Genomic DNA, 27,996 nt, shown 5'->3' with positions numbered 1-27,996 from the left:
ATATTATTCATATTATTATTATTATTGAGTCACTTCCTGAACTGGTCACTCGCCAATTGCGGGGCACACAGACAAACAACCGTTCATGCTCACAATCACACCTACGGACAATTTGGAGCCGTCAATTGGTCTACCATGTATGTATTTGGGGCGTGGGAGGAGAACCATGGAGCCACGGGGAGAACATGCAAACTCCACACAGGAAGGCCGGAGCCAGAATCCAACCTTGCGCATCTGAGTTGTGAGGCGCAAGTGATAACCAATGCAATGTGCCGCCCTATTATTATTATTATTATTATTATTATTATTATTATTATTATTATTATTATTATTATTATTATTATTGTTATTATTATTATTATTATTATTAATAAGACCCTTTGCACTAGATAGAAAAAAAAAACAAGGGCGGATTTAGAACCAACGCAAATAAGTTGTTTACCTCTGATTAAAACATTTGTTGACCACCTTAATCAGGTATTACATTTGTGTTTAGTATTTCACTGTGTAATGTGTTCATGACAGCTTTTAGTAATGATCCAAAATTGCGCTGGGGCCTTTTAGTTGACATTTTGCACAAGGAAACTTCATTAAATTATGTATTACTATTATTTATCATTATTGTTTTGTTTTTTTACCCATCTTAAGATGCGTTTACTATGTATAATGAAAATAATTATTTCTTCAAGGACATTATTATAGCACAGATTGTTAGATAACTCACAATTTTCATTGGAAATTGTGTATATTTTGTTTTGTTATGTGGGAGCATTATGTTGGTCTTGTCATGAAGTAATGTAATGTTGCTTTTTCAAAGAGTTATATTTGAGGGAAATGTATGCCATGTTCAAAACAAGTCTGTAATTTTGAAAATATTTGATTAAAATAGTTTGAATTGGAGTCTTTGAGAATTGATGATCAAAATTTGGTAGTTGGTATTGGCGAAAACTCCAATTTAAGTACCTTGATGTTTTTGCATTCCAGTCAGTCAGTTTAAATAAACACATATAAAAAAAGATGTAAACAGTACAAATGGAGCCATGACAGTGTTTTCATAATTCTTCCAGTTTGAACCTAACAGGAGGGACGGTTCAGTTTGGTATTCCATACGTGCATCGCGTTGAGGCTGTAGAACTGTGTCCTTGCGATGTGTCATGTAATGTGGTTTACGTATGGCATTGAGCAAATGATAGCAATAGACATGAACAAACCTCTATAGTTTTTCCCTTTGTGATTTGTTAAAGATGTTAAAACTAAAGGTTGAATTGGTCAAGGTTGAAAACCTATTGTACCATCAAACAGGAAAAGTACTCACCGGAGGTTGTGTTCAGCCTGGCAAAGGAAATGCCGTTTGAACATCAGGAGCAGACCCGAGAGTCTCCTCCTGCCTTCTTCACACTGTCTCCACCACTCATGTCACTCAGCAAACATGAAATGTTTGAGGCAGTCAAGTGGATGGTGGAGGGGACTGTGTGTGTGTTTGTGTGTAAGGGAGGGAGGCTGTGCAGCACATTATGCTTAACTAATTAATGAGCCAGCTCCAATGTGCCAAATCAAGGCCAAATTCTCCCAAGACGAGGAGGTGCGACAAAGCGCTTCCTTTTCTGCAGAACCACGGCCGCCTGCGGGCTTATCCAGCTGCGGGAAGTGAGACGTTAAACAGGAAAAGCACCCAAAATGAATTGGATGCATGCACTGAGAGATTGTGTGATGACACATTTATTGTCATGTTACATAGAGTAAGACACATGGTAAACTTCACGTTGAACTTTGGTAGCATAGCACGGTGGACAAGGTGGTGGGAACATGACGTTAGCGCACAGTAGCCCTTTATAATGAGCAATAATATGTACAGTGAATAGACTGTACAAAACAAAGGCACTGGTTTGTTTCTTTTTGTGCAAAGGCAGTGATACGCTGTTTTTATTCTTCTCCTCAGTGTAACAACCGCACATCCTCACTGGCAGGCGGATGCCTAAATCTCTTTCGGCTGTCTAGATATTGTTTTTTTTCCCCCCTTTTTTTATATCAATATTTGTATTCTTGTCTTCTTCACTGTTTATGTACAATACGGGAGGTTAAAATGAAGAAAAATATGGGCTCAGAACTCCGAGCTCGGTTCTTCCACACCAGTTTGATCCAAGCAGGCTTTATGAGTATTACCAAGACGCATGTCTCAATACATTTGTCCGTGAATTTTTTTCCTATACGGTTTGCCATCTTGGTGTTCATTGTCATAAATGCGATGGGCACATGCAGGCTAGTTTTTTTAAACATTACCACATGCCAGCGAGGATATACAAGTCAAACTTCTTTTAACAGAATGAACATTTCAAATGTACCTTGATCATGAATATACATACATTTCCGACATAAAGTGCAAATCTGGCACAGAACTATGAATGAAGGCATAGACACACACAAAAGAAATATAATGCGAAAATTATTCAAAAGGACAACAATATTTCATAGTGTTCTCATTAGCTTCTTTAACTAAAACCACCGATTATTATAAAATATCAAAACAGTGCATAGAAAATCATTCTGCATTTCACCGTGCTTTTTCAACATTTTCTAACATGTTTGTCACTTTAGATTAAGATATGGTTATCAAATAGTATCTGTATGCAACATGAATATTCACCTGTCTAACAAAGATAGTGAAAACATTGACATGGCTAATAGGTCACTAATATTTCGGTAATTACGGGCAGTATCATGGAATATTGCAAGGAATGTATCGTATCTGTGCCGTGGCGGCGTTCTAAGAATGACAAAAGCATGCTGATTACTGACTGTATGGACTCAGAGGTATTAAGAGTGATAATGAAAAAAAAAAAAGATACAGACTAAGATCAAAACGTCTCGAGTGCTTAGTGGAAATACAAAGCTCCTTTTAGTCTCCATGATGCTACATTCTACTTTAGTCACGTTCCCTTTTTGCAGCCTATTTAATAATAGGAGGGAAAAGTCCCTTAGTAAATGTTTTTTTTTTTTCCCCAGCCGTTTATCCAGGATTCCTGAATGTGACTACAGAAAGCTGTCCTCTACCTCAGGCGTCCCAGAGAAGCCCAGGAGAGCATCTCTCTCACTGGTCCCTTCTAGCCGGTCCTCCGGAAGCGTATCGGCCGTGTCCTGAGATACCGAGTCCGTCTCCTCCTCCAGAGCTACAGAGCTGAGAAGGAGATATAATGACACAGTGACAAAGTGCTACCTATCAGTTTGTGGCATCACACCACATTTGTGTTTTTTTGCACTTAAAGCAAAACGTCTCATGCATCTGTCTTTAGAGATAGACCATGATATGTTGTTAGCATAGACAGTAGATTTGGTGGAGAAAGTGATTAAAAATAGCAATTTTTGTAAAGCTTTTCTGCCCAAATCCAACAAATCAATTTTACATGAAACATAAAAAGGACACACTTTATTCAGGGGCCTTCAATTTGACACCCGTGCTCCTATTTTGGTTTTGAGCCAAACACATAAGAGCCTTTATTCATTTTTTATTCCTAGAGGACCTCCACCAACAGAAGTGGGTGCAGACCAAAAATCTAAAGCAGTCAGCTTTTGTGGTTCCAAATATTCCAGCTCTTTCCTCACAGTCACTTGAGCTATTTCATGAGCATGATAAAGAGTAGACATGACAAAGTAAGTGTAAAAGTTGAAAATGAGATTTTTGGAAACAGCTGTATGAATTGTGGATTATGTCATGGTGTTCCTTGCTCCCACACCCTCCTCTTTTGACTGCCTTTTCTCTCGGGGTTAATCTAATAAAAAAAATAATTAACAGCCCCCTGAAAATTTTAATAATTTCTTTGGCCACCGAAGCCAATTGTTCTTGGCTTCATGTTCATCTCTGTAATACAAGTGACGTTTACAATGCACAATTCCGCTATTGTCTCAACCTAACATCTGGATGTGTGGGTGTGTCATGGGGAGAAACATAAACGCAACATTTGGTGCACATGTGCAAACAGGATCCTAACACCACTAGTTTGCTACCTCGCTGGGCTTTCCGACCCCATGTCAGCAAAAGCGTCTTCCGGCTTGGGGTCCGGGATGGGTATGATGTAGTCATTGTACGAAGGCACGGCCTCCTGCGAGTTTGAGTGCCAACCGTGAGGATCCGGAGGATAGGAGAGGGTGACGGGAGAGGAGGGGCTTAACGTGGAGTTGGCTTCTGCGAAAGGGGAGGTGAGGCGTGGCTTTGTGCGAGCCACAGCTGGGTGGTCACTCTTCATGAAGTTGTCACTGACTTGGCTGTATCTCTGTTGAAAAGACGTAATTGATTGATCTACTCCTTCAGGCAATGATGCATTCACTGACCTTTATCATACATTTTCTACTGCACATACTGTTGTGTTTATGGAAAGCTCTTTGAACACAAATCCTTCATATTAGGGTGGAACAATACATCAAATTCAGATTGATGTCTCAGTGTAGTAGAATGTAATCTGAGGAAAAATATGTTCATACAATGATGAAATGAGTGCCGTGTCAGAAATGCAGCTCATGTTGACATATTGTTTCATAGCACACTTTAAAAATAGCAATCGCTGCACAAAGAGACAAAGTGAACTAAGTCATAAAATACCTTCTTGTAGCTTTCCGTCAGCATGTTGCCCATGCAGTGAACGAGGAAGGAGAACTCGGGTCTCTTCTCAAACTTCTCGTCCCAGCACTTTTTCATGATCTCATAGCTGAAATGTAAACAAAACTTTGTGTGTTTTCCTTCTTTTAATAATAGAGTTCATATTGACCCCTGGGGTGACAGTTACACTTATCTTACTTACACTTCATCAGAGGCGTGAGCAGGTTTGGTCATTCTGTAGCCTCTCTTCAGGGCGCTGTAGAACATCTCATTCATAGGCAGGTCGGGGTATGGGGTTCCTCCTGTGGAAAGTGTGCAGATTGCATCAGAAACTATGACCTGGACAGTCTGAAATAAACAGTAACTAAGGAACTGAAAACCTTGACATTCTAAATTACCACATAGATATGTAAGTCAAATGTCACAAATAGTTTTAATTCCCTTCAAGAACAAATGAAGACAGAAATAATAATAATAATAAAAAAAGAACAGAATGTTGGGTTACCAAGTCACAGAGCCTCAGTTTATTTTTGTAATGTCTTAGGGGCTTAGTCCTTCACATGCTATGTACAGATCTCTAAAATGTCCCCTTTATTTCACGCTTATTACAAAAAGCCATTCAAAAAGCTTCTTTTAATAAAGTACATATAAATAAACTGACCATATCCAATGCAAGTGGGTGCTAATTATAAAGCCTAACTAATGAGATTTCATCTGACTTTGTCTTGGAAAATAAGAAAAAATAATTACAGCCGGATTACTCTCCTTTTAAATAAACACATACCTGCAATGTTTAGAGTTTGCTTGAGAGTTCACATTAACATCACCTCCCTTTTTCAGCAACAATTCATGTAATGTGTCAGATTAATGCTGTGAGTTCCGCATTTACAGTACAAGTCTCTTCCTTTTTTAGATCTCAATAAATAAATCCTTCTTATGATCAATTTAGTGTGGAGAATGCGTGTGTGGATTTACCCAGTGTGAAAATCTCCCAGAGAAGAATGCCGTAAGACCACACATCGCTCAATGTGGTGTAGAGATTGTGGAAAATACTTTCTGGTGCCATCCACTTGAGGGGCAGGAAGGTCTAAATGGATTTAAATGAATGAACAAACAAATAAGTTGTTTAAATGATACAATGTCCCAATGTACAATGTTTGAATTGTACATGTTACTTTCTGTAAAATATTGCACCCTGTCAAAAATGACAAAAGAAATGGACCAAGAAGATGACACATTTTGTTTAATGTTTTCTTTACGATATTGGGACATAATTAGCATTTTTCCACATGTGCCAAGCAATAACGATTGACGGACAACATCTATTTCCTACTCACGCTGCCTTTGGAGATGTAGTTGGAGTCATGCATGATGTCTCTGGCCAGCCCAAAGTCACAGATCTTCACCAGTTTGCCCTCACAGATCAATACATTCCTGGCGGCGAGGTCCCGATGAACACACTGCATGGGTGCAAAGCCAATCCAACAAACAATAAAACAAAATGAACCAATTCTAGTAACATTCATCTGTTTCAAGTCTTCAATGCATGCCCTAACTCTCGTGCATCATTGATATCTCATTCAGAAATTCCTTTTTGTCAATGTCCTACATTCTTGGAAGCCAGGAATTCCATGCCCTTAGCCACTTGGAAGCTGAAACCCAGCAGGTCATCATAGGTGAGTGTGGACGAGTCGCTGATGACCAGGTCTAGTCTGCTGCCACCTATAGATGAGTTGGATCACAGGAGAGGGTGAGCAGATAAACATGATGAAGAGTGAAAGTCACTGCTAGTGGAGCTGATGTGTCAGTATTGAGTGTGTGTCCTCCATTTGTCTGGAGATATGTGGACGGCTGCATCGCATATGGCGTGAAGCAGTGAAAAGGAATTCTTGTAAACTGAAGACAGAAGACACACGTGTCTCCATCCAGACCTTGTTCCTGGTAGAGGTCTTGCTGGTAGGTGGACTCATACGGAGATGGCTGGATGTCGGCATACTTGACAGAGTCCATCTGCTCCTGCATGGGAACGTAGATGGAAGGCTCGTCTTTGCTCATGTCCATGTAGCCTCCATCACTCTCGCTCCCAAATGACACGTAGCTGCGGGGAGAGGACGACATGATCAGGGTTCTAATGCACATATAGTTTGACCCAAAAGTTCCTTCCTCACCCTTTCCCTTGACTAAGCGGACTATTCCCCCTCGTAATCAGGTAGTCTTCATCTTGGTTCTTCTCTGCAAAATACTGCAAGAAGGTGTGCTTGTTTCTGTGCAAGTAGTCCACCAAGTCGCCATAGCGACAGTACTCAGTCACCAGGTACAGAGGACCTGAATGGTCGATAAAAGAGGGAAGGATAAGATCAGATCAGTTGTCCTTGGACGATGGCTACGTCATAAATTACACAGATGTAAAAAAATAAATAAAAAGAAATTCAGAAATATGCCCCATATTAAACTAAACCAGATTGTGTAAAGCATCAATTATTTGAATAATTTGTAAATTTGAGCGTAGTGTAGAAACTGCATTTCCTGGGAAATTCTGTTAGACGGTCAAGCTAAATACTTCTTAATATGCAAGAAATGTGTACTGATTGTTTAGATGAGTTTGCAAAATAATACGAATGCCAAATAAATCCTCCTTGACTAAAAGCTAGTGAAATTAAATTTAGGATAAAACACATGCCACCATGACATCAAGTCTCATTTTTCATTCTTTTGCGTGAAATTTGAACTTATGTTGTCACACGAGAGAAAAGAGAGCGACTTGGGGAAAGAATTTGACAAGCGAGAAGTCTGGTTCAATGCGGTCTCAATGCTTCAGAAATTCAAATTGTTGGTCACTTTGCTTGCTGTTCTTTGATCGGGAAACTACAAAAACAAATGTATCTTGTGTTTTGATTTGCTGACATTTCTGGAACTTCTGCAAAGGGGGTGCAGGATTCTATAATAAATATTTGCGTAGCTCCCAGAATATGAGCCCAGCCAATCAAAATCATTTAGTCCTAGTCTAGGTGTAGCCTAGACAGTCACCATGCTTGGTGCAGGCTCCCAGTAAGTTGACAACGTTGAGATGGGGCCCAAGGTGACTCATAATTTTCAGCTCCGACATCAGGGCTTGAGTCTCACTCCTTCTGGCTGTTGCTGGAAGAAGACAGAAAGTGAAAGATATTCAGCTTTCAATTTTGGAACAGGACAGGGAAAGCGCACACTATTACTCAGTGGCTTGGTGGTTGAATGTATAAGCAAAGCATACGAAAGCTCAGTCGAGATCGGGGGACAAGCCCGATATTTTCTATACGCGTCTTACATTTCAGCATTTTCACGGCCACTTTTGTGCTGGACTGAGAATGAGCGAGACCATACGCAGTGGCTTCGACCACCCTGCCAAAAGCTCCCGATCCAAGTGTGCGACCTGAAACACAAAGAAAGTATATTATCAGGCCCTAGAAAGGCACTAAATGAATTAAACTTATTATTCTTATTGACATTTTCATGTCCTGTGTATAATGTTGAAAAATGAATACAAAATACTTTGCTAAAATAATGACCATGCTCACAGATTTTCCCACAAATTTCCAATTATCATTGTGACAATTCTATGAAAAGATTTCTCAAAAGCAGTTTTGTTTTTGTTTTCTATTTGGATGTAGATACTGTTAATATAAATATTTAAAATCCAATATAATATTGATGCAATATCACAAGAAACTGGTCATAAACTTATATCCAATATCCTATCATATTTATAAGACAGAATAGTTAGAACTATTAGAACTATTTTTATCATTGTCATATACAATTGTATATTATATATATTAGGGTTAGTGGTTAGGGTTAGGACTAGGATTATGGTTAGGGCTTTATTTATTTATTTATTTATTTATTTATTTATTTATTAAAAAAAGACTAAATGATGAATAAATAAAATATTGAGGTGATATAATATCCCAATAAAGTCTAGTTTATCAGTCGAAATCAACGTCACACAATCAGCCTCTGCCTGTGGAGGACTCACCCAGCACCAGGTTGTCTCTGGGCATCTCCCAGGTGAGGTCATAGGGCAAGTGGATGGGGTCCACATAGATGTACTCATGACCATCCTGGCTCACAGACTCAATCACCTTCCAGCGAATCTCGTAGCGAGGTTTCTGACAACACACACACACGCCCAAACAATTGTGAGACTGACTCGGCTGTGACGTGTAACATCAGCACAGTTTGTGTCTCACCTTCCTCCACACGGCGATGAGAATGATGATGCACAGGATGATGATGACCACCAAGGCGAGGACTGCTGCCAATACTGCCACCTGGGAGAAGAGAGCTGCAACAGAAAAGGAGCACACAACATGTACACAAGCTCTAATGGAATGCCCTTTCAGCATCTATTCCATGCCGTGCCAGTGATGTTTTGTCCACTACTGCCTTCCACTGCTGGATAACTGGATTTCTGCACACTAGAGAAATTACAAGGTGACACTTGACTCGTAGAACAACAAGATGTTTCTAGTAAGCAGTAGTTGACATCTGCGTCCGATTGAAGTGCTCAAATGGTAGAATTTTATAATGGTAGAATCTAAACTGTAGAAATTCATTCCTATTTTTGTCTTCCATTACTTTATGACATTTTTGCACAATTGTAGAATCACTGTGGAAAAATTACACATATGAACCCTGGTCACTCATCAACTTTGTAATTTTTTTACCCAAGTATATTTCAGAGTCTGTACTGTTGTTTGAACTTTTACTTAACTAAAGGAGTTGAATCAGTACTTCTTTTTTTTTTCTCTCACACAAAATATGTTGTCGTCTCCGAACACAGCGAGTCATGGCTATAGTCATTATGTAAACCTAAGGAATGTTAGCGTAAGAAAGAAGTTTGATAACATACTGTATTTATGCAACCAGATATTTACAACTTTAAGTATGCAATATAACTAAAACATAAACTCAACCCCAATGATTCTTGAGAACTGAAGCTTTTAGCAACAAGCTGCCAAATATTTGTTTAGCTCCCCCTCATTTAACAGCATGTTTTGTTTTCCTGAATTTACGATGGAAAAGTAAAGTTAAGGCTCAATTGATGTAATACGTCTGCAGCAGAGTACATTACTGGCTAAAAGATGTAATGTCTTGGTGTAATAACTATTTACAGTCGTCAATTTAACATTACAAAACAATAAATTGTAGTTTGCCTTCAGTACATGCATTAGCAACGACATTATTTAGGGATATTTAGGTTTAAGTGCAGCAGGTTCCCAAAAGTTTACGTGATTTTGAAATATTTTTTGCTCAATGTTTTTTTGCATTAATGGGTATTCACAAGTCCCGGAGATTTCACTGCATGCTATATAATTAGGAATATTTATTGATTTTCTATACAGCTTATCTTCTGGAGGTTTGTGGGTTTGGTGGGTGAGGTGCGGCCTATCCCAGCTGATTTCGGGTGAGAAACCGAGCCGGTCACTCGGCAACCCCTGAATCTGAGGCAGACATGCTAACCACTACATCCGCCGTGCTTACTGGACAAGTCAAAATGAGACACCTACTGCTGGATACCAGTTTGACGTCTCTTCTGTCCACCTTCCCCGCCTGGTTGCTGGTTTCACAGCGAACTGTGACCTGCTGCGGCTTGTGGAAGGTCAGACGGCTCCACACCTGATTGGTTTTACGGCTCTCGCTGTGGGTGACGTTGGTCTGAATGCTCAGCACTTCTACTTCTGGTGCCAGCGGTTGCCATATTGTAGTCTTGTTGTCGCACCTGTGGAACAAAATAACTTTACGTTGGGGGCAAAGACGAGTGTTTTGCTCCCTCGTAGTCATTGGCCTACTTGAGCATGCTGTCACAGCTGTACCACTGTATGGTCGGGGTCGGGACCCCCTCAGCTATACAGGTCACAAGGTGTCTCTTCCCAGGAAGGTGGAGGTCAGTCAGATCTTTTATCTGAGAAGGAACTACATAAACACACACACAAACACAGGCCTAGTAATCTTGGTTGCACTCAGTGATGGTCTAAAAAGTACCAGAAGCACAGACTTACATTTACAACATAGTATTAATATTTGTTTTGTAAAATTTTACTCAGTTACTGACATTCTAGTATCTTTTTGGTTGCATTGCTCATGGCTGCACTGCTTCCATTATAAGCAGATATGATTTTGTCCAGTCAAATTTCAGCCTCTATTTGTTCACCACTGTAATCAATATTTCCGCTGAGTTTGATATTTGATTACGTATTTTTCTATTCTTATGTGTCTGTCATGCTGTTATATAAATAATGATTTTGAAGTGCAATAGAATTGCCCTTGGCTCCAACTTTTCCAGTGGCCTCCAAACGTGTCATAAAAAAATGATGAATACATTTCTCTTGGATTCAAAGCAATTAATATTGTTTTTGTCTACCAACCTCCCTTCTTATGCAATCGACTCACAATTCCAATGGAGTTTTTCAAAGAATTTCACCTTGGACTACCAGGTCAAAAGTGATTTCCTTGGAGTCATCTTCATTGGTGACCCGGGCAGTGTAGAGCCCCCTCTGCTCTGGCCTCACCCGCACCAACGTGAGGATGCTGACATATCTGAGAGGAATACGTAATCATTTTGAGAATCAAATCTTATTCAAAGTTATTAAACTAAATCTCTTGTATAAAGTACACATACACATTCATGAGAATAGGCTCTGAGTAGATCACAGTAAAGGAGTGCCCTCTACTGGTTAAGCATCAGCTGTCAGTTGGGGTACAAATCACTCATAGATCAATAAGCTTTATGAAATAGTTGGAAATTTGCAAATATGTTAGAACCAATTCAAATTAAGACAATAAATTGGTTTTGTCTTTACAGCACTCTGTTTGCCCTGCGATTTGATACGACAACCAGTCCATGGTAACCTTCGCCTCTCGCTCAAACTCAGTTGGGATAGGCTTCACCTAACCTATGACCCAAATGAAGACAAGCACCAGAGAAAATGGCTCGATGGATGGAAGTGTATAATAAAATCTATCCAATATCTGTCGTGTTTCTAGTGTTCAAGGTTATGGTGAGCAAGAGTCTAACCCAGATGACATCAGGGAAAGGCAGGCTAGTTAATCACAGGGCACACTGTGGGTACTGAATCAGTGACCCATTTTTATGATTTTTCATGTCATCTTTTATCCATTCTGTACATTTATCCATTTAATTACTTTACGTAACTGGATGGCAGAAGGTACAATAAAGCCATTTATACATCTGTTGCTCATACAGCGGAATAAACCATGACTCTCACAAAATGTGTGTATTTGTGAGTAAATCAAGAATCATATGTACCTTTATACCTTTTGTGACATTTTTGTTTGGTCTGATGGAATTTATCTTTCTTTGTGTCTTTGTTCAAAAAGGCTGGCAAGTAAATGTGTTCCCTTTCTCAGTAAATGGGTTGGATTCCATCTGCATTGCATTTCATTTTGTGCTAATCCCCCTGAAATAATATTTGGGTTTAAATAGATATAGCTATTTTGACTTAAAACATTTTTGGGTCTTTTTTTTTTTCTTGACCAATTCTTTAAATTATAGAATTCCAAGACTTGTTTATGTTTCCTGTGTTTATGGTTGTGGTATAAGCCCCACCCACCATCAAAGGCTATTGTGTTACACTCAGCCTTATCTTCTGATGACTGACAAGAACTATTTGTCTCTGGAGGCTATTCTTCTGAGGAAGCTTCAGTGCTAATGTCTAAGCTTTGTTTAATGGTTGTGGCTCTACCTGATCTCATGCTCTTGTCTATACATGATGATTTTGTCTCCTTTGATGGCAGTGCCGTCTTTGCTCCAGCTGACCTGAGGGGGAGGGTAAGCCTCCACCTCCACCCTCAGCTCAACGTTCTCCTGCAGCCGGGCCGAAATGTGACGATTCTCAGACGGTCGTAAGGCCACAAAGCCTCGTTCTGAGGGAAGATGTTTCCGTAATCATTAGCCACACAATCTTTAAAATGAATATATTGCTGAAACAGTTCTTCATACCGAGTGGATCAGTGGATCTAGTCTGTTAAACTGACTTTCCTGGGCGTGAAGATTGAGTAAAGGAATTCACTACCTCTCCTTTCCATGGAAGAAAAACTCACCATGACTGGCAGTATCGTGGAGCATGGAGGTTCAAGTTATTTGAAGATCTTATAAACATGACACACCTCACTGCAGATTGAATAAGCAACCACTAACGCCCAGATGGCAGCGAGACGAGTTTAGTAGTTGTCGAGAAGCTCCTCACACGGGATTTAGGCCCCCCACACACCACGTGCAAAAACAAAAAGATACAGTCGGCCCCTACTGAACACTCGACGTTTGACCGTGCCACACATAACCAAATTGATGCAATGGAAAAACTGTGACCCCAAATGTTCTTTTCAAGAAACAATGCGCCATAGATACTGGACTGTCTTTTTTTTTTTTTTTAGTTAAACCACAAACAGCAAGGTAGAATTGTCAAGGAGGAAACAGACTAGCCGCTCCAGCACGGTGACTGCATTTGTATATTTTCGCACGCTTGGATTTTTCATTTCATAGGCATTGTTATTGCAAAATGAATATATTAGTATGGCTTGGCATTGGACAGGCCATGTTTGTTGTTGCTGCTGAACCTCACACATGAAGCTAAAGCACTAATACTGGTGGTAATAATATCAATAAATTATATTTATTTTCCAAATAGCACAGTATAAAAATGTGATCTTTCATTGTCACATTTACTTGAAGACAGTTTTTTTTTTCTGCGTTAGTATACAGTATACGTTCCCATCTATGACCCCATGTGCATCAATGCAGTGTCCAAGGTTTGTTTCACACTTTCACTTTTTCACTAACCTAAATAAATACAGTAGATATTAATTTCTTCTAAAATAAACTTCCTTCTTGGCTGGACTTGCATAAAGTTCACATAATAGGCACTCTCCTCGGTTGGTGAGCCACAATAACAATCTGTACTGCGTGAGTTTATTATCTGTGTGTGTGTGTGTGTGTGTGTGTGTGTGTGTGTGTGTGTGTGTGTGTGTGTGTGTGTGTGTGTGTGTGTGTGTGTGTGTGTGTGTGTGTGTGTGTGTGTGCGTGTGTCTGACCGAGGACTGTGATGTTGACACTGGCGGAGGCCGTCTGGTCCTGGACCCCCTCATGAACATGGCACACATAGTTTCCGCTGTGGGCCAGCCTGGTTTGAGGGAAGATGAGGCAGGATCTCATGTTCATGGCTGACAGGACGTCAGTGAGTGGTTCCACATCGTCAGCCTGGAGGAGACATTTTATTAGGACCGTGGTTAAACGGCAGCACTCCTGGAGTCACTGAGAAAAGGCAATATTGGCATCAAGGATGATAATCGTACATCACAGGTAACAAAAGAATACAGGTGGCAAAAGTACTCATATTCTGCCCTTGGGTAGAAATACAGATATTTTTGTCAAAAGAGCAGAAAGTACAAATATTTTTCAAACGTAGGGAGTAAAAGTACAACTATCTAAAAGTATTTGTACTTTAGCTACTTCCCAGCACTGCAGCAGAATAGCAGGTACATGTGTTTTCACATCTTGATGTCATTTGGTTATAAAGTCTTGAGAGTGATGATCGCGAGGGGGGACGACAAACAAAAGCTCTTTCTGCCTGCCTCCTACTCACCTCCTTGTTGGGGACGTCCCACTTAAAAAAGACCAGCTCGGCTCCGTGCACGGTGCAGTTGACCGTTAGCGGCTCGCCTTGTTTCAGCACCGTCTTTGATGCGTTGACGTAGGTGTCGATGGCTTCCGGGACTGAAGTGACCATACCGGCATTAAATACGAACAACCTCAACAGTTACACCTGCACTTGGCAAATATAATACCCACCGAAGATACTAAAAACGTAGAAAGCCTGGGACTCTTTGACCTCTCCGTTCATCTTTCCGCGACACACGTACGTTCTGTCTTCTAAGGCTGCAGTGTACCCTTCACTGGGGACATAGCGGCCCTTGACTGGGAGGTCAGTTTCCTTCTCGTAGAGGGAGACGTTGATCTTGGGATCGGTGACCACACATGGGATGGTGGTCAGCTCACTGGTCTTGGTCAGCATGCCGTGAGCGCTTTCGACAAACCATACCTGGGGGTCTGCGGGCGGAAAAAGTGACAGTGTTGGATTCTCGTAAACATGCAATTTCAGCTGAAGCTCAAGGAATGTTCTCCAAACCTGGGACAAACACATCCACCTCCTTCTTTTCTCCAGTGTGCCGATCAATGCACTGATACACCCCTGTGTGCTTCCAGCTTACGTTCCACAGGTTCAAAACGCTAGATCGGATGCCGTTTGGCACAATTTGGTAGCTCTGCACTCCACTTTGACCCTGTTCCACCTGGAAATAAGGAACATCATCCCTCTTGAACTCCCAGGTGGTCTCCCCTGAGCCCTTGCAGGTGAGCGTGAGAGAAGAGCCCGGAGTCAGGACGAGCTGGCCGTCATGTGGCGTGACTTCCAGGCAGCTCACGTCGCCGCAGAGACTCAGAAGAACTGCGGTTGACACAACAAGGGGAAGGGTCAGGTTGGAGGTCAAGGAGACCAGGAGGCAGCGGCACGGGGCCAAAGGTTAAATCAACACGACACGCCAGATCCTGTCCTGTCTTACGATGTTGATGGATGAGAATTGTGCGGAGTGGCTAAGTGAGGAGATGACGACGTCTCATCAATGACAGATGTATTGAAACGGGAAGAGGTCAGCTGGGATGCATCCGTCGTCTTTGACATTAATCACGCGCACACACACAAAGAGAAGCCGCATTTGAGAACACTGGGTCGCGTCAAATTTGGAGCAAGTGAAAAGCATGTAGAGCAATTTGTGGTCACTGAAAATAAAGTTGATATCTGGTATCATTGCTGTGTGATATATGATATTGAGTCAAATCTCCAGAAACAACACTTTAGAAGTTTTCCATGTTTCTAAAGTTAGTAACTGTAAAAAAGTATGAACCTGGCTTTTTTATTTTGGTTTTGGCATCACATTGTGATGCTCCGCGTCTGTCTGGCTGTCCACGCTGTCGTTTGACAAAGCTTTTATTTTTCTGTGTTCTCACCTGTGACTGCCAAATGGAGAGTGAAGACGATCACATTCCTCATAGTGGAGCTGCTCACGTTCTGCAGATAAGCAGATAAGATCTTTTAATGCAATACTCTTCATTGTTTGTACACAGTCATAAATCACCTCCTACATACACACCCTCAACTCAAAAACTGTAAAACGTAAACAAGTTACTTTGCTCATTAATCATTCATTTGAAATAAGACAAAAAAAAAACCAGCAGGAAAATCTAGTTTGTATCCATCCCAATTAGCATACAACAGTTTGACCTTTCTATAATGATGGATGGATCTTTGCCCTGAGTTCGAGATGCATGTCAAGGCCATCTGCTTCCAGTCAGAGAAGAGAGACAAAATATTCATTGCCTTAATTGTGTCGATTGGAGGAGTCTGTCGCTGATGGTGTTTGATGCCTCGCTGCACCAGAACAGTGTGCCAATGTCTACCTCCTTTTTCGTGGCAGAACACCAAGATTTTGACCACCAACAAACTGTCCGCGTCTTTATAACATGCCCTCTGACAACAATGTTGCGTCCAAGCTATTCTCGCACCACGCTGGGCCATTAATTGGTGCGGCATTCAACAAAAGGGAAATGGAGGGCATTCACATCAGCAGTTGACGCAAGAGCAACCTGACAGACTTTTGCAATGTCCTTGGACATGAACAGCTTCTGGACTCAAAAACTCAATTCATGAATTGGACATTGACTTTTGTCTGAATTAGACGCTGACTTTTGTCCGTTGAGGTGATTCCAGTTATGATGACCACCATTGTACTCCCCACTTTGGAGCACTCAAAGTCCCAAAGTGTGAAGTCACAGGAAGAGAGGAGGGGAAGGGAGGTTTGTTGACTTGTTTGGGCTCAAGGCCTGCAGAACATAGACGTCTGGAAACAGTTAAAGATGCATCACTGCTAGCATGTAGGCAGCAGGGTGGGAAAGAGAGAGGGCGGAAGAGAGCGCCTTGGGAAGAGCGAGGGTGGAGGAGGAAGCGAAGGAGGGACCCATTGGAAAAAAAATGGGAACTTTATCAAAACATCTAATACACTTGAATGATTCATTAAATGGTTATAGTAATGGGATAGTTTCCCATGGAAAATGTTGTTTCTATCTTTAAGATTGAAACCAACAGCTGAAATATTTCCAATTTAATAACATGCTTCTAATCTTAATTGATTTATTTTAACAACTTGGACAAAAACCTCTGCAAATGGAAAATTTACTCACACTAATGGTGCAATTTGTTCCCATTGAAAGTGCGATGACGCATGCACACCCAATTCCTAATCAAATCAATATCAATCAATGTTTAGAGACAATGAGAACAGTGCAGCCGATCATAAATCGAATCTTAACTCTGATCGGATCAAAGAAATATTTAACCATGTAAGCGTAGCCAATGAAGGCCTACTGATGAGACAGAACGAGGCATAACTTAAAATATGTTAGGTAATCAAGGATATTGAGGCAGGCACAATCGGGAGCAAGTGAGCACATGACAGGGAGGAGTGGCAGGACACACACACACAAACACACACGATGTGACATTCCAGTATCTTGACAGATCTGCTCGTTGACAATCTGATTCAAAATGATTTCTTTTCGAAATCTCTGGGGAAAAAATAATCTAAAACCGAAAATAAGAAAAAAAAATATATCCATTTTTTTTACATCAGGTGGGATTGTTAGAGGTCAATATCCAGTTAAAGTTTCAAATATATATTGCTGTCTCTTCAAATAAGTTGCCTTTGGCACTTCCGCTCGGAAAATGAAAAGCACTAGAGTTGATCCAAAGACATGACTGGTCCATTTCCTGTCCCGCCTCCTGCTTCTAATAAAAATAGGTGAAAGAGTAACAGAGGGATACTTTTTGCTGTTGCTGTTAACACAAACATGGCTTGTGTGCCAGCCAGGGGAATGCATATGCTGTATTGCACGTTTACAGAAACACACACACACAATACTTCTCCCCCTTTTTGTCACTGGTGTGTGCGGCTCACATTCCCACAGTATCCCTCGCAAACTTTCCCAGGACCGCTGATACACTTGGGACCCTGCTGGTGATGATGACGAAAACGGAGGGGTCACACTCACCCTCTTTGGAAAGGGAGGGGGCCCAAAGAGGGATGGCAGCCACTGAGGGAGTCATGCACTAGTGCTTATGGCTTCTGAGTAGTGACAGCTACACGTGACAACAAGCTTGAGCCGAGTGTCAGCAACGAGTCACCAGGTGATGCCACGTCTCATTAAAACAAGCTCAGCCGTGAGTTTACGGCTTTGTGACAAAGTTGGACGTATTGAATATCGACTTGGAAGTTGAGCCATGTTTTGAAACATGATCCAGTTCTGCTGATCTATGGAAATGACCCTCGACGTGGAACATGATTGGCAGAACAAAATAGATTGTGTGAAAACAAGTTTGGAAAGGCCTCAATGGAGCATTTTATTGAAGAAGCCCTTGGCTTTATAATTTGGAACAGAATGTTAGGGGTGAAAAGTGTAACTCGTGTCCCAGGGCAATATACGATGGTGGTTTTAATCAGAACTACCTTCTTTGTAATTCAGCATGCTTGAACCCATTAACGTCATTTCTTGTCTTTTTCTCAGAGTGTGGTAGAAACGCCATCAGGCTCTGAATTTGGCAATATATTGTAGACAATATATTGTCGAGAAAGAATTTGGTGGTGAAATGACAAAAATAGAGATTCAAATCATCTATATTAAAATGTCAATGTCATTAAGTGTGCAACTGTACTTGGATGTCAGATTGCAATAGGTTTTCTGATGGTGGTGTGTGCATACTATAGCCAAAGACTCTTAGTTTTTGATTTCTTGCCAGATTTTTTTTTCAGTATTGATTTCAGCAACTGAAATGAACAAAAGTTATCTTGGAACTTCATGTCAGTTTTTTTTGTTTTTAACTATTCAGCAAGACCCTTTTGTAAATATCGATAATCAGTCCCACAATTTTCTTTATTTCTCTGAGCATCTAAATAATAAAATGAAAGCAAATACAGGAGATTTTTTTCAGTCAAGGTAGACAATTTGCTCAAAAGTTATTTGGACATATTTACAGAATGAAAAACCTTGTACGCATTACAACCCTGGAGGTCTGACAAAGCTGGTGTTTATTTAAGCGACGGTACAATAATCACCATGACGAATGAACTGTTATCCTGTCGTGGATGATTTCTCAGAGATGCTGGGAATTCAGTGACAGGGTGACCCTTCCCGCTCTCCATAAACAAGAGCAACTCCACTCAAAGTGTCGCCGGTCAAGTTGGGAGGATGCTAAAATCGACCACAGCGAGAAGCACTCGGCCCACGCGGGCTCATGAGCGTGTACTTGCGTCCCCCAGCGACTTGTAATCCCACCTCTGGGCTCATCTCCACGCATTGTTGCTGTGTCTTTGATTTGAACATCTGGCAATGATATAGAAGTGTGTGATGAGATGGGAACTGCTTGCCCAATCATATTTTCTACCAAATGTTTGCTCGTGTGTGTCCCTAGGGAGGGGGTTGATATTGCACTTTAAAAATAGAAGGATTAGTTTCACTTCATATACACTTGCCAGATTATTAAGTACACCTCCATTAATGGAGTCTAACACAAACATTTGGCAATAAGACGTCCATTCGTGAGAGCTACACTACAATGTTAAGAAGGTTTAATTTGATCTGTTTGGAAGAGCAGTTGATTTATTCTCAGAAAAAAAAATTCCAAAAAGGCTTGTGAGCCACAGCTGGAGGGATTGCACTTCCTGTCCGGGAATCTTTCCTGACCTTGAGTGGGTGTGAGTCTGTGATGCATCAATGAGACAGCAGACCAACGAGACCACTAACCAGAAACTTATGCAGACAACTGGTGGACTAAACGTATGTAATGTAAAAAAAAAAAAAAAAAACATCTTTCAGGAACATGCTCCGAGAACAAGATGACAACACAAGTACACAACATCCATGTATGGGAAATACCACTTCACACAATCACATACAGATGTCGATTCTCACAGGAAGTGTCAATCTTGAAAAGAAATGTCCATCAGCCCAAAGCTAGCAATCCTCCTCAGATGTCTTTTGAAGAATACATTCACAAGTCATTCCCTTTGCTAAAGTCTTATTTGGCGATTAGATGATTAAACAAAGTAAACTGGCCTGTGCTGTGGGAAAATAATGACCCGCTGCGTCTTTGTTCAAACAAACCTCCATGTTTATCACCCAGCCAAAATCCCCCTGAGGCCAACCTCCTGTTCCCTTGGCAGAACACTGCAAAATCAGGGATTACATTTTATGTGAAGAGACTCACCTCCAAGGCTCATGCAGGATTTTCTTTCTCTAAGTTTGTCATGCAACACCATAGTTGAGTGTGAGTACACCAGTTTAGGCAGCGGTTTTCATTTATTTGGGTTTTTACTTAATTTGATTGAACGGCTTATAAAAACATTTGTATGGCAGAATAGTTTAAATAAATATTAATGATTCACCAGTACCACTTTATTCAAGTGCAAGTGATATTTGAATATCCAACAATGTGTTTCTTGTTATTATTTCATTGCAATGTAGCATGTAACAAGGCGTTTCACTTGTGTGGTTTCTTATTATTAACACTAGAGGAACTGTGTAGAAGGAGTATGGAAGAGGAAAAAAAAACTTGGAGTTTGGTGGATATATTGAACAAGTCGGAACTACAAAATAGAGTGAGGAATACAAGACTTCTGGAGAGTACCAAAGTTATGAAATAAAACTGCAAAAGGACAAGCTTCTCTCTATTTGAACTTCTATTCAACGGCTTCATGACAGGAGCCTGGCTTGAAACTCGTCGCTGGCCATTGTTGGCCAAGAAGATCATAATGTGCAGTAATCTTAAAGTGTGGTCACTCACGTTTACCTTTAAGTATTTACATATGGCTGACGTGTCTCGTACCCAGACTAAATGTCAGGCCGGTAAAGTACAATTGGTGTGTACAAAATAGTATCAGTGCATAATGTATGAATATAAGCACTGTACATTACTAATAGAAATTAAATGTATGCTTGCTATTGCATTACCTTTGAAAAATATTTTTTCACTAAAGCATTTCATTGTTTGATGATGAAATGTGTCGTAACAAACAAAAACAAACAAAACATGAAATTTAATGAATCTTGTGACAATAGGTTTTTGTAATCTTTTCCAACTTTATTAGTAAGTTGGTGTTATAACTCAATGATATTTCTGATACTTTTCATAAAGCGTAAAAAAAAACCTGATGGGGTGACTGCAGGGTTTAAGATCAAACGAAATAAGATGAAACTTACCAAATTGTCTTGATCATTTACATCACATTTCTACAGGCAAACTGTGCAGACATAACAACAAAAGATCATTCATGAGCAGAGACGTCTTCTATGGTTACACAGTAACAGTTATACAGTAAATGCTCCATAATGTGATTGACTTGTGCAGATGCATTGATTTTCACTGATCTGAAACCAAGTGGAAAGGTGGAAAGGAACAACATGTTCAAATGGCCACAGTATGATCCAAGTCAAGGAATCTCTGGTAACAGGATATTTGAAAGCGCAATCAGCAAAAAGCTGCTTGTATCATGTAATTTAGGAGCAGCACTGACGCTTTCACACTTTGCCTAATCAGATTCGGTTTGAAAAATAAATGACGTCTAGCAACAATGTCGACCCAAAAAAAAAATTAAAGCTGAGATCAGCTGCTGGACGGAGTGACTTCCTGTGCAACAAAAACCACCATGCTCAGGCAACACATGTTCTGGAAACTGTTTTTGTGGCTTCCTCCATCAAATTGAGCAGTACACTGTGTTTGTAGTGGCAGTGGTGGGACACTATAAAGAACTCTTGCCTAAAGACCAACAGTGGAAAAGAATGACAGGTTTGGATGTGGCTGGCGTTTGATATGCTTTTAATGGGTTGACTCCTTTTTTTTTTTATCTGCACAAGAAAAAAAAGAAAGACTGAAGCCTGTTCTGGTTCCGGTTCTACTTAAGCAGTAAATCCCAATGTTGTCGCCAACTAGGCCTGTTTCCGAGCAGCCCTTTTTTTTTTTTCAAAAAGTGAAACATGTCCCACCCACGATTTAAACTATTTCTGTTCGTAGGGGGATAGATGGATATCAAATATTGTTGTAATAATCACCCCACCTTCCTCTTTGACACTGAAGGGTCCGATCCCCTCAGCCTACACACATTTGCAGATCCCTATAGGCTCTTCCACACCCCCACACACCCCTCAAGAAGAAACAAAAACATCTGAACACAATTAAAGCCAACTGTCTAAATTCCAGTCTTTTCCCTCTTAAACAGCACCAGCTTGATAAGAATGGGGGCGACAAGTAAGTGAGTAATCGGTTCCACTATTTGTGCAGTTCTGGCCAAAATGGAATCACTCAGATCAACAGTTTTGTTGCACTGTAATACAGATGGCTTGTTTTAACTTGAGTGCTGTGCTGTACGGAATATTTTTACTACGGAAAAGCAAAAGGATGTTTTTCTTGATCGTCCTGTTCCACCAAGCTGGATCACAGATTGCACTGCATTAAGACAGCCCTGCCGTTAGTAATGTAGACTAATGCATAAAGAGATCTTAATTGATCTTCATGGCCAAAAATCCTTCCATCAAACTAAAAGAGCCATATTTGGTGGTTAATATCAGGATAACGTGAAAAAAGTATTGTCGTGAAAATACATAGATGTATGTTTGTATGTCAATATGTGTATATTGCTGTCTTTACTGTTAATGCCACCAGACAGAGACACGTTTTGTTGCAATACACCAGAAGGAACTGTAATCAGAAGTGCCAGGATGAGGCCGCCATTTTGCAGTCACACAATAGCAGACAGCAAAATAATGAAAAAAAAGTCAGAACTAATCTATAGTTTTACCGTTATGATTTTTTTTATAAAGACAAGCGTGTAATGAGTTTAATGAGTAGTTTGCCAAATTCATGCTCTTGTATCTGCAGAGTTGCAAGGGTAACCCTTAAATTGTGCAAATCGCACAATTTTTATGCAATTGTTTTGCCTTTACCATGGTGTCTGGGATTTTTTTTTTTTTTTTGGGGGCCTCCACCACCACTCTATTATCGTAGGCAAATTGAAAAAGACAGTCAAATAACTTCAGCTGTACATGTACCCACCTCAAAGAATGTAAGGCTTTTTGTGGACGGCTTATTAACTTGTACATGCGAACATGCTGCTGTCTTTGTACTTTCATGAAGTATTTCCTTCCAAACGTTTAGTTTTGTAACTCATAATGAAAGCATTTCCTCCTCGCAGTGTCCTGCAGGAGAGGCCGTGCTCAATGAGGTGCAGCTGCCTTGTCAGTGCTGTGCCAATAAGGTGGGAGGGAAACAAGGAAGACGCCAGATGGCAATACCACTTAGTGCTTGCTCTTCATTGAAGATACCTATCGAATACATCTCTAAGTGCAGCATTAAAGAAGTGGTGACTAATTGAGGGCTGATGAGCCAAGCTCACTTCAAAAAGTAGTGATTAATAATGAATCAGCTTATAACTGCCCACCTCAGAATGAGTCACGGGGGGGGGTTTATTTGATTATAAATAAAATGAAAAATAAACCTTTTTTTTTTTTTTTTTTACACACTATATTAAGTAGTGACCGGCTAACAAGGGAAGGGGGATCAGCTATATTTTTTAACACGTGAGCGTGACAGAGCACTTTGTGAGCTGAATCAGGCTGCTGGTATGTTTTGTACATGGTTGTAATGTGAAGCACATTTTCTCAGAGTGGCTGGCATGTGGCAAGCGCCGAGGGCCAGGAAACAGCTGATGACGAAGGATTAGGACACACTTGGTGGAATGGGGCCGACCGCATCAGAGGAGCGCGTACATACCGGGAGTTTGATGCACACCGAGAAACATCCTACAAGGTGAAGACTCCATTCACCCTCACTCGTTTCAAATAAACACATCATTTCTTTTGTAAGACTCACAAAGATGAACACAAACGTGGAACACAAACTGCTGACTTGCATTCTCAAATTATGAAAACTATATACTATAGATGATATTCATATTTATGAATATGGAAACTTGAATGGTATTAAGTTCAAATAGTTGGTGCCATAACATTATTACTAACTGCACTGGAAATGTTTGTTTTATTATTCTTAAATCTTATACATTTGTGAGATAAATAAATAATAAATAATAATAATTAATAATAAATAAATAAAAACAATGGTTAAATGTAAACAACAAAATAGCAGGGCACCACTTGAGTCTTATGTCCACACTGTGCCATCGCTGCCACAAAAAAAAAATACACCAAAGGACAATTATCAAAAGAGCTTCAAAATGAAGCTCCTCAACTCACTTCAACAGTTCCTTGGCACAAAAAACACCAGCAAATGTTGCCGAGCTACTGCTGTCAGTGCTTTGGCCCGATCACAAAAGCAGTGAACACATTAAGCCAATAACAAAAGACAGGTAAAAAATAAATGGTAGAATTCTCTCGCTTTCTTGTCATGTTGTTCAAAACATACTCCCCAAATCATTCTTTGTATAGTATGTGCTGTCACGCATAACAGTGTTTTAACCTTGCAAGTGTTGTGCAACTTTATGACCTATGAATCCAGAATATTTTTGCAGAATTCAAAATGAGACTTAATAGGTACTTGGTGTCGGAGATTGGCACGTATGGCCGTTGATGGTAAAAGTAGGACATGCATGCCATTCATGATCTGTCTGCTGTCTTCAATCCACAGCCAGAGCACTGCGCTCCAAAGGAAATTCCAAACAGTCACGGGGGAAAGGAGCAGCATGATAAATCCTCCGCTTCGTATCAAAAAGTTCATCTGCATACACAAGATTGATGTGCGCTATGTTCAGGTGCTGAACATCTGTCTGATCGCAGTGAATCAAAAACGTGCATGCCGCGTGTGTCCCCAGCTCACATATCCATAGTTTTACTCCCTTTTGGTAGTAAAACTTCTTTTAAGATAAACACATAGCAGTGATGTCATCAAAGATGCCAGGTTGGATTTCATCACCACGTTTCCTCCTTTCCGTAAACTGTTTCTTTTTGGGTCATTCCTGAGAAAAGGCAACGAAGAATAAAAGTGCCAGGACTGTCAGTTCACTCGGGGTGACCGAGGAGTGTTTGCCCAAACAAACTCTTTAGAGAAGAGGCACAAAAGTGGAGAACATACAAACAGCTTGTGCAATGATGCCGGGGTTGTACGACCCACAGGATGCCTTGTGAAACGAGTTGTCTCAGCGAGAAGATCAACATCGTAAAACGGTTCCATGCAAAGAATGAGCGTCTAAGCAAAGAGATGCAACATGATGTTTGAACAGGTTGCATTGTAAGCTCCTGCTGTGTGTATATTTACAATTATGGCCTACAAATTCCTCTTGCTTCAATTGCGATAGCGGCCAGCACAGAAAGTTTTGACTTGGACCCGAGTTTGCCTGAACTTTGTGTTTAACGGTACAAACTTGGTAAGGTGTTACTAACAACGGCAGACAGCAAGCAGACATGACAAGGGCTTACCTTCCGAAAGATCCCGAAAACCCGGATCAGCCTCCCCTCTGCTCTTCTTCTCTATGTATCCAGACGTGATCTCCTCCTTCTCCTCCTCTTGAAATGAGAGTAGAGACTTCCAGCTGCTCCTCTCTACAGGGACTCCTGCTTCAGATGGAGAGACGTCTTAGATGTTCAGAGTCCGAGGGGTCTGAGAGGTTAATCTGCGATGTCCCGGGAGCCTGCCGGAGGATGGATGTCTCAGAAGCGGACTGTTTGGATAGTCAAATCACAGCACCGCAGGGGGGGGACTGCTCTCCTCTCTCACAAAGAGTTTTGTTTAAAAAAAAAAAAAAAAAGTTCTCAATGGAGACACATACATACACCCTTTTTCCCAGACACATTCACACGAGTGGGGAGAGTGTCAGTGGTCCGGACCTGCTGGAGCAAGAGGAGGCAGGGGAGGAGGGGGAGTGAGGGAGAGCAAGAGAGGGAAGTTTCAAAAGTAAAAGAAGTAAAGTGAGGGAGAGCTGAAAGAAAATACAGACTAGATTCTGTGTAACTGTCAGCGGCCGTTTGTTTTGAATGATGAAAAGCTTGGAGGTAAAGTGAGACAGTTTCAGTTGGCAGCAACAATCTGGACCGCATCAAGCCCTCCATAAAACAACAAACACAATGAAAAGGAGAGAAAGAGGAGGAGAGAAAGAGGTCCAAGCAGAGAGAGAGAGGGGGGGGGGGGGGTATAAAGGGGTTTGGCAAAGTTTGTGGTGGCCTGCTTAGGAAACAAACATGGGTGTCTCGGTTTCACGGGAAAATAAGCTCGACTGTTTTCAAAACAACATTGTTCAAATCAGGTGTCTTTTCCCACACATGGTGAATGTAACAAGTCAAGATAATAAATGAATGTAATAATAATGGTTTTAGAAATGGAAATTAAAAAAAAAGACCAAGATTGCATCATAGCTGAACTTTGTCCATATTTAAACAGATTTCTTTTTTTAGGATTTCTAACACTCATACGGCAATCATCTTATTATTTTGTTGGCAGACTTTCTTGGTGATGTCCAATCAGATCAGCCTTTGGGGTTTGCAAGGAAAAAGGACTTCTCTCCAAGACTTTCAAAGCACAATCTTTCGGCAGAAAGCAGAGAAACATAAGTCTTGAATCTCACAACAATGTCCTCGACAAACCAAAGCTAGAGAAAGAAGAAAACTAGCTGAAGTCCTGAATCTTAGATTAGCTCCCTTTGGCAGGTGAAACGGAGTTGTTGTTTACTTTTTGCTTTATAAGAAGACAGTTGTATGCCCCTCTGTATTTCACCCTGATCTTGGAAGTTGTGTTCTGTTGTGTTCATTTGGACTTCTATAAAACTAGTCTTTTTTGCATTATTAAGACCTGGCATTTAAAACTGTTCAGAAAAATATTCATTCCACTTTAGCACATGCAAAATAGCTTTCCTCCTATATTTTCTCTTCCAAAAACAGAGTTTGTACTCCTCATAGATAGACCGTTTTGCACACGTCTCCAAAGCTGTGGCTGCTGACTGATTATTTTAAAAAAAAAAATAATTATCTTTTTTTGTAAGGGGAGTGGTTAGAATAGAAAGAGTCTAAATTGGACAGAAAGCATGTCCTTTAATTGTGAGAGTAATTTTTCGGTCCCTGCAGGGATTAATCAGAGACTGTGCATAGCCCCCTTTCATTACCTAGGAGGGTAACAACATAGTAGGCCCACCATAACCCTTTCTGGATCCACACGCAATGGGCAAACAACTCCCCCTCCACCCTCGGCCTCTAAATCCACCAATTAACCTACATGCATCTACTAGTTGGAGAGTGTGTGAGAGAGCCATTAAACATAGCCCACAAGCAATACTTCAACATTGGTGCAGATCATATACACTCCAAAACACTCAACACTCAATCAACTGGAGATAAAAGGTACAACCGGTCAGTGGTCAGACATAAATTGATGTTGCAGGCAGAGTGTGATGACCAAATTCCATTGCATTGGCAAAGTTGTCCAGATTTTAAATCAGGGGTGTCTTAAGTCATTTTGATGGATTGTTAGCCATCACAGCTTTGATTTTCCTGAATGCGGCCCTCATTCAGATGAGTTTGGCACAAAAATATTCAGAGTGGGACAACATTGAAAAGCAAATTTAAAATTGGCCTAAACACATTCTTTGTTCAGGCTATCTGACCAACTCATGAATGTTTCCTCACCAGTACTTGCTGCTTGTGTTTTCAGATAAAACCAGGAAAAACATCCCATGTGAAAAGATCTCCCTGTTTTCAACAATCCCTTAAGGTCCCCCTGGAATTTCAGGAGGTGGCCAAGAATCAGTCTATACTAAAAGCAAGGTAAGAATCTTAAAGTGAACAGCACACTTTGTACCTCAGGTGCAGAGAGATGGAAACATCCAAACAATGTTGGAGTTAATAATAAAAGATGTGAGCCTCCTCTCAAATCTTAACTACACAAATACATCCACTGGCATCCATCCATTTTCTACTGCGCATTCTGTTAAAACAAATTCTATCCCTTCTTTCTTACTTAATTGTGGACAAACAATCATTTACAACTTCAATCAACATTTTTTGGAATGGCGGAAGAAGCTGACAAAGCTGGAGAACACACAACGTTCACACAGGATTACCGAAGCTGATACACAAACTAAATAAATGATTGTAATTGTATTATGAGAATGTTAAACTGAATTTGCTAGTCTGGATTGCAGTTTTACTTGGAGTTGAGCGGAGCCTTTTCAAATTTTAGTTCTCTGGTTTTTACACTCATGTTTATTTTTAATTCTATAATGTAAAACATTTTATCCATTGAAAT

The 27,996-nt window shown here is 40.6% G+C and overlaps 1 protein-coding gene across 1 annotated transcript; it reads right to left on the bottom strand.

The window, feature by feature from the left end:
- Window positions 1–1,717: 1,717 nt before the first annotated feature.
- Window positions 1,718–25,491, bottom strand: pdgfrb (platelet-derived growth factor receptor, beta polypeptide). The gene is made up of 23 exons (XM_085906138.1): window positions 25,182–25,491; window positions 15,654–15,714; window positions 14,776–15,093; window positions 14,439–14,696; window positions 14,233–14,363; window positions 13,682–13,847; window positions 12,334–12,514; window positions 11,052–11,167; window positions 10,420–10,543; window positions 10,138–10,349; window positions 8,818–8,912; window positions 8,604–8,736; window positions 7,896–8,000; window positions 7,619–7,729; window positions 6,760–6,916; window positions 6,523–6,689; window positions 6,201–6,313; window positions 5,929–6,051; window positions 5,567–5,678; window positions 4,794–4,893; window positions 4,595–4,700; window positions 4,003–4,268; window positions 1,718–3,175 (listed from the first exon to the last, which is right to left on the bottom strand). The coding sequence occupies exons 2-23, from the start codon at window positions 15,694–15,696 to the stop codon at window positions 3,031–3,033; spliced, it is 3,282 nt and encodes a 1,093-aa protein (XP_085762264.1). The 5' UTR covers window positions 15,697–15,714; window positions 25,182–25,491; the 3' UTR covers window positions 1,718–3,030.
- Window positions 25,492–27,996: the final 2,505 nt, after the last annotated feature.

The sequence above is a fragment of the Syngnathus leptorhynchus genome, chromosome 2, assembly GCF_054491065.1.
Source record: "Syngnathus leptorhynchus isolate UIUO chromosome 2, UIUO_Slep, whole genome shotgun sequence".
NCBI classification, from domain to species: Eukaryota; Metazoa; Chordata; class Actinopteri; order Syngnathiformes; family Syngnathidae; genus Syngnathus; species Syngnathus leptorhynchus.
This window is presented reverse-complemented; position numbering and strand designations above follow the sequence as displayed.

What these genes read in the sequence shown, in the direction of transcription:
- pdgfrb (XM_085906138.1), bottom strand. Translation starts at nt 15,696, where the DNA reads ATGAGGAATGTGATCGTCTTCACTCTCCATTTGGCAGTCACAG. An exon ending in CTACGTTTTTAGTATCTTCG is followed by an intron (nt 14,364 to 14,438) that starts GTGGGTATTATA and finishes TGGTCACTTCAG; the next exon opens with TCCCGGAAGCCATCGACACC. An exon ending in TTTTGACCTGGTAGTCCAAG is followed by an intron (nt 10,544 to 11,051) that starts GTGAAATTCTTT and finishes GTGTTTATGTAG; the next exon opens with TTCCTTCTCAGATAAAAGAT.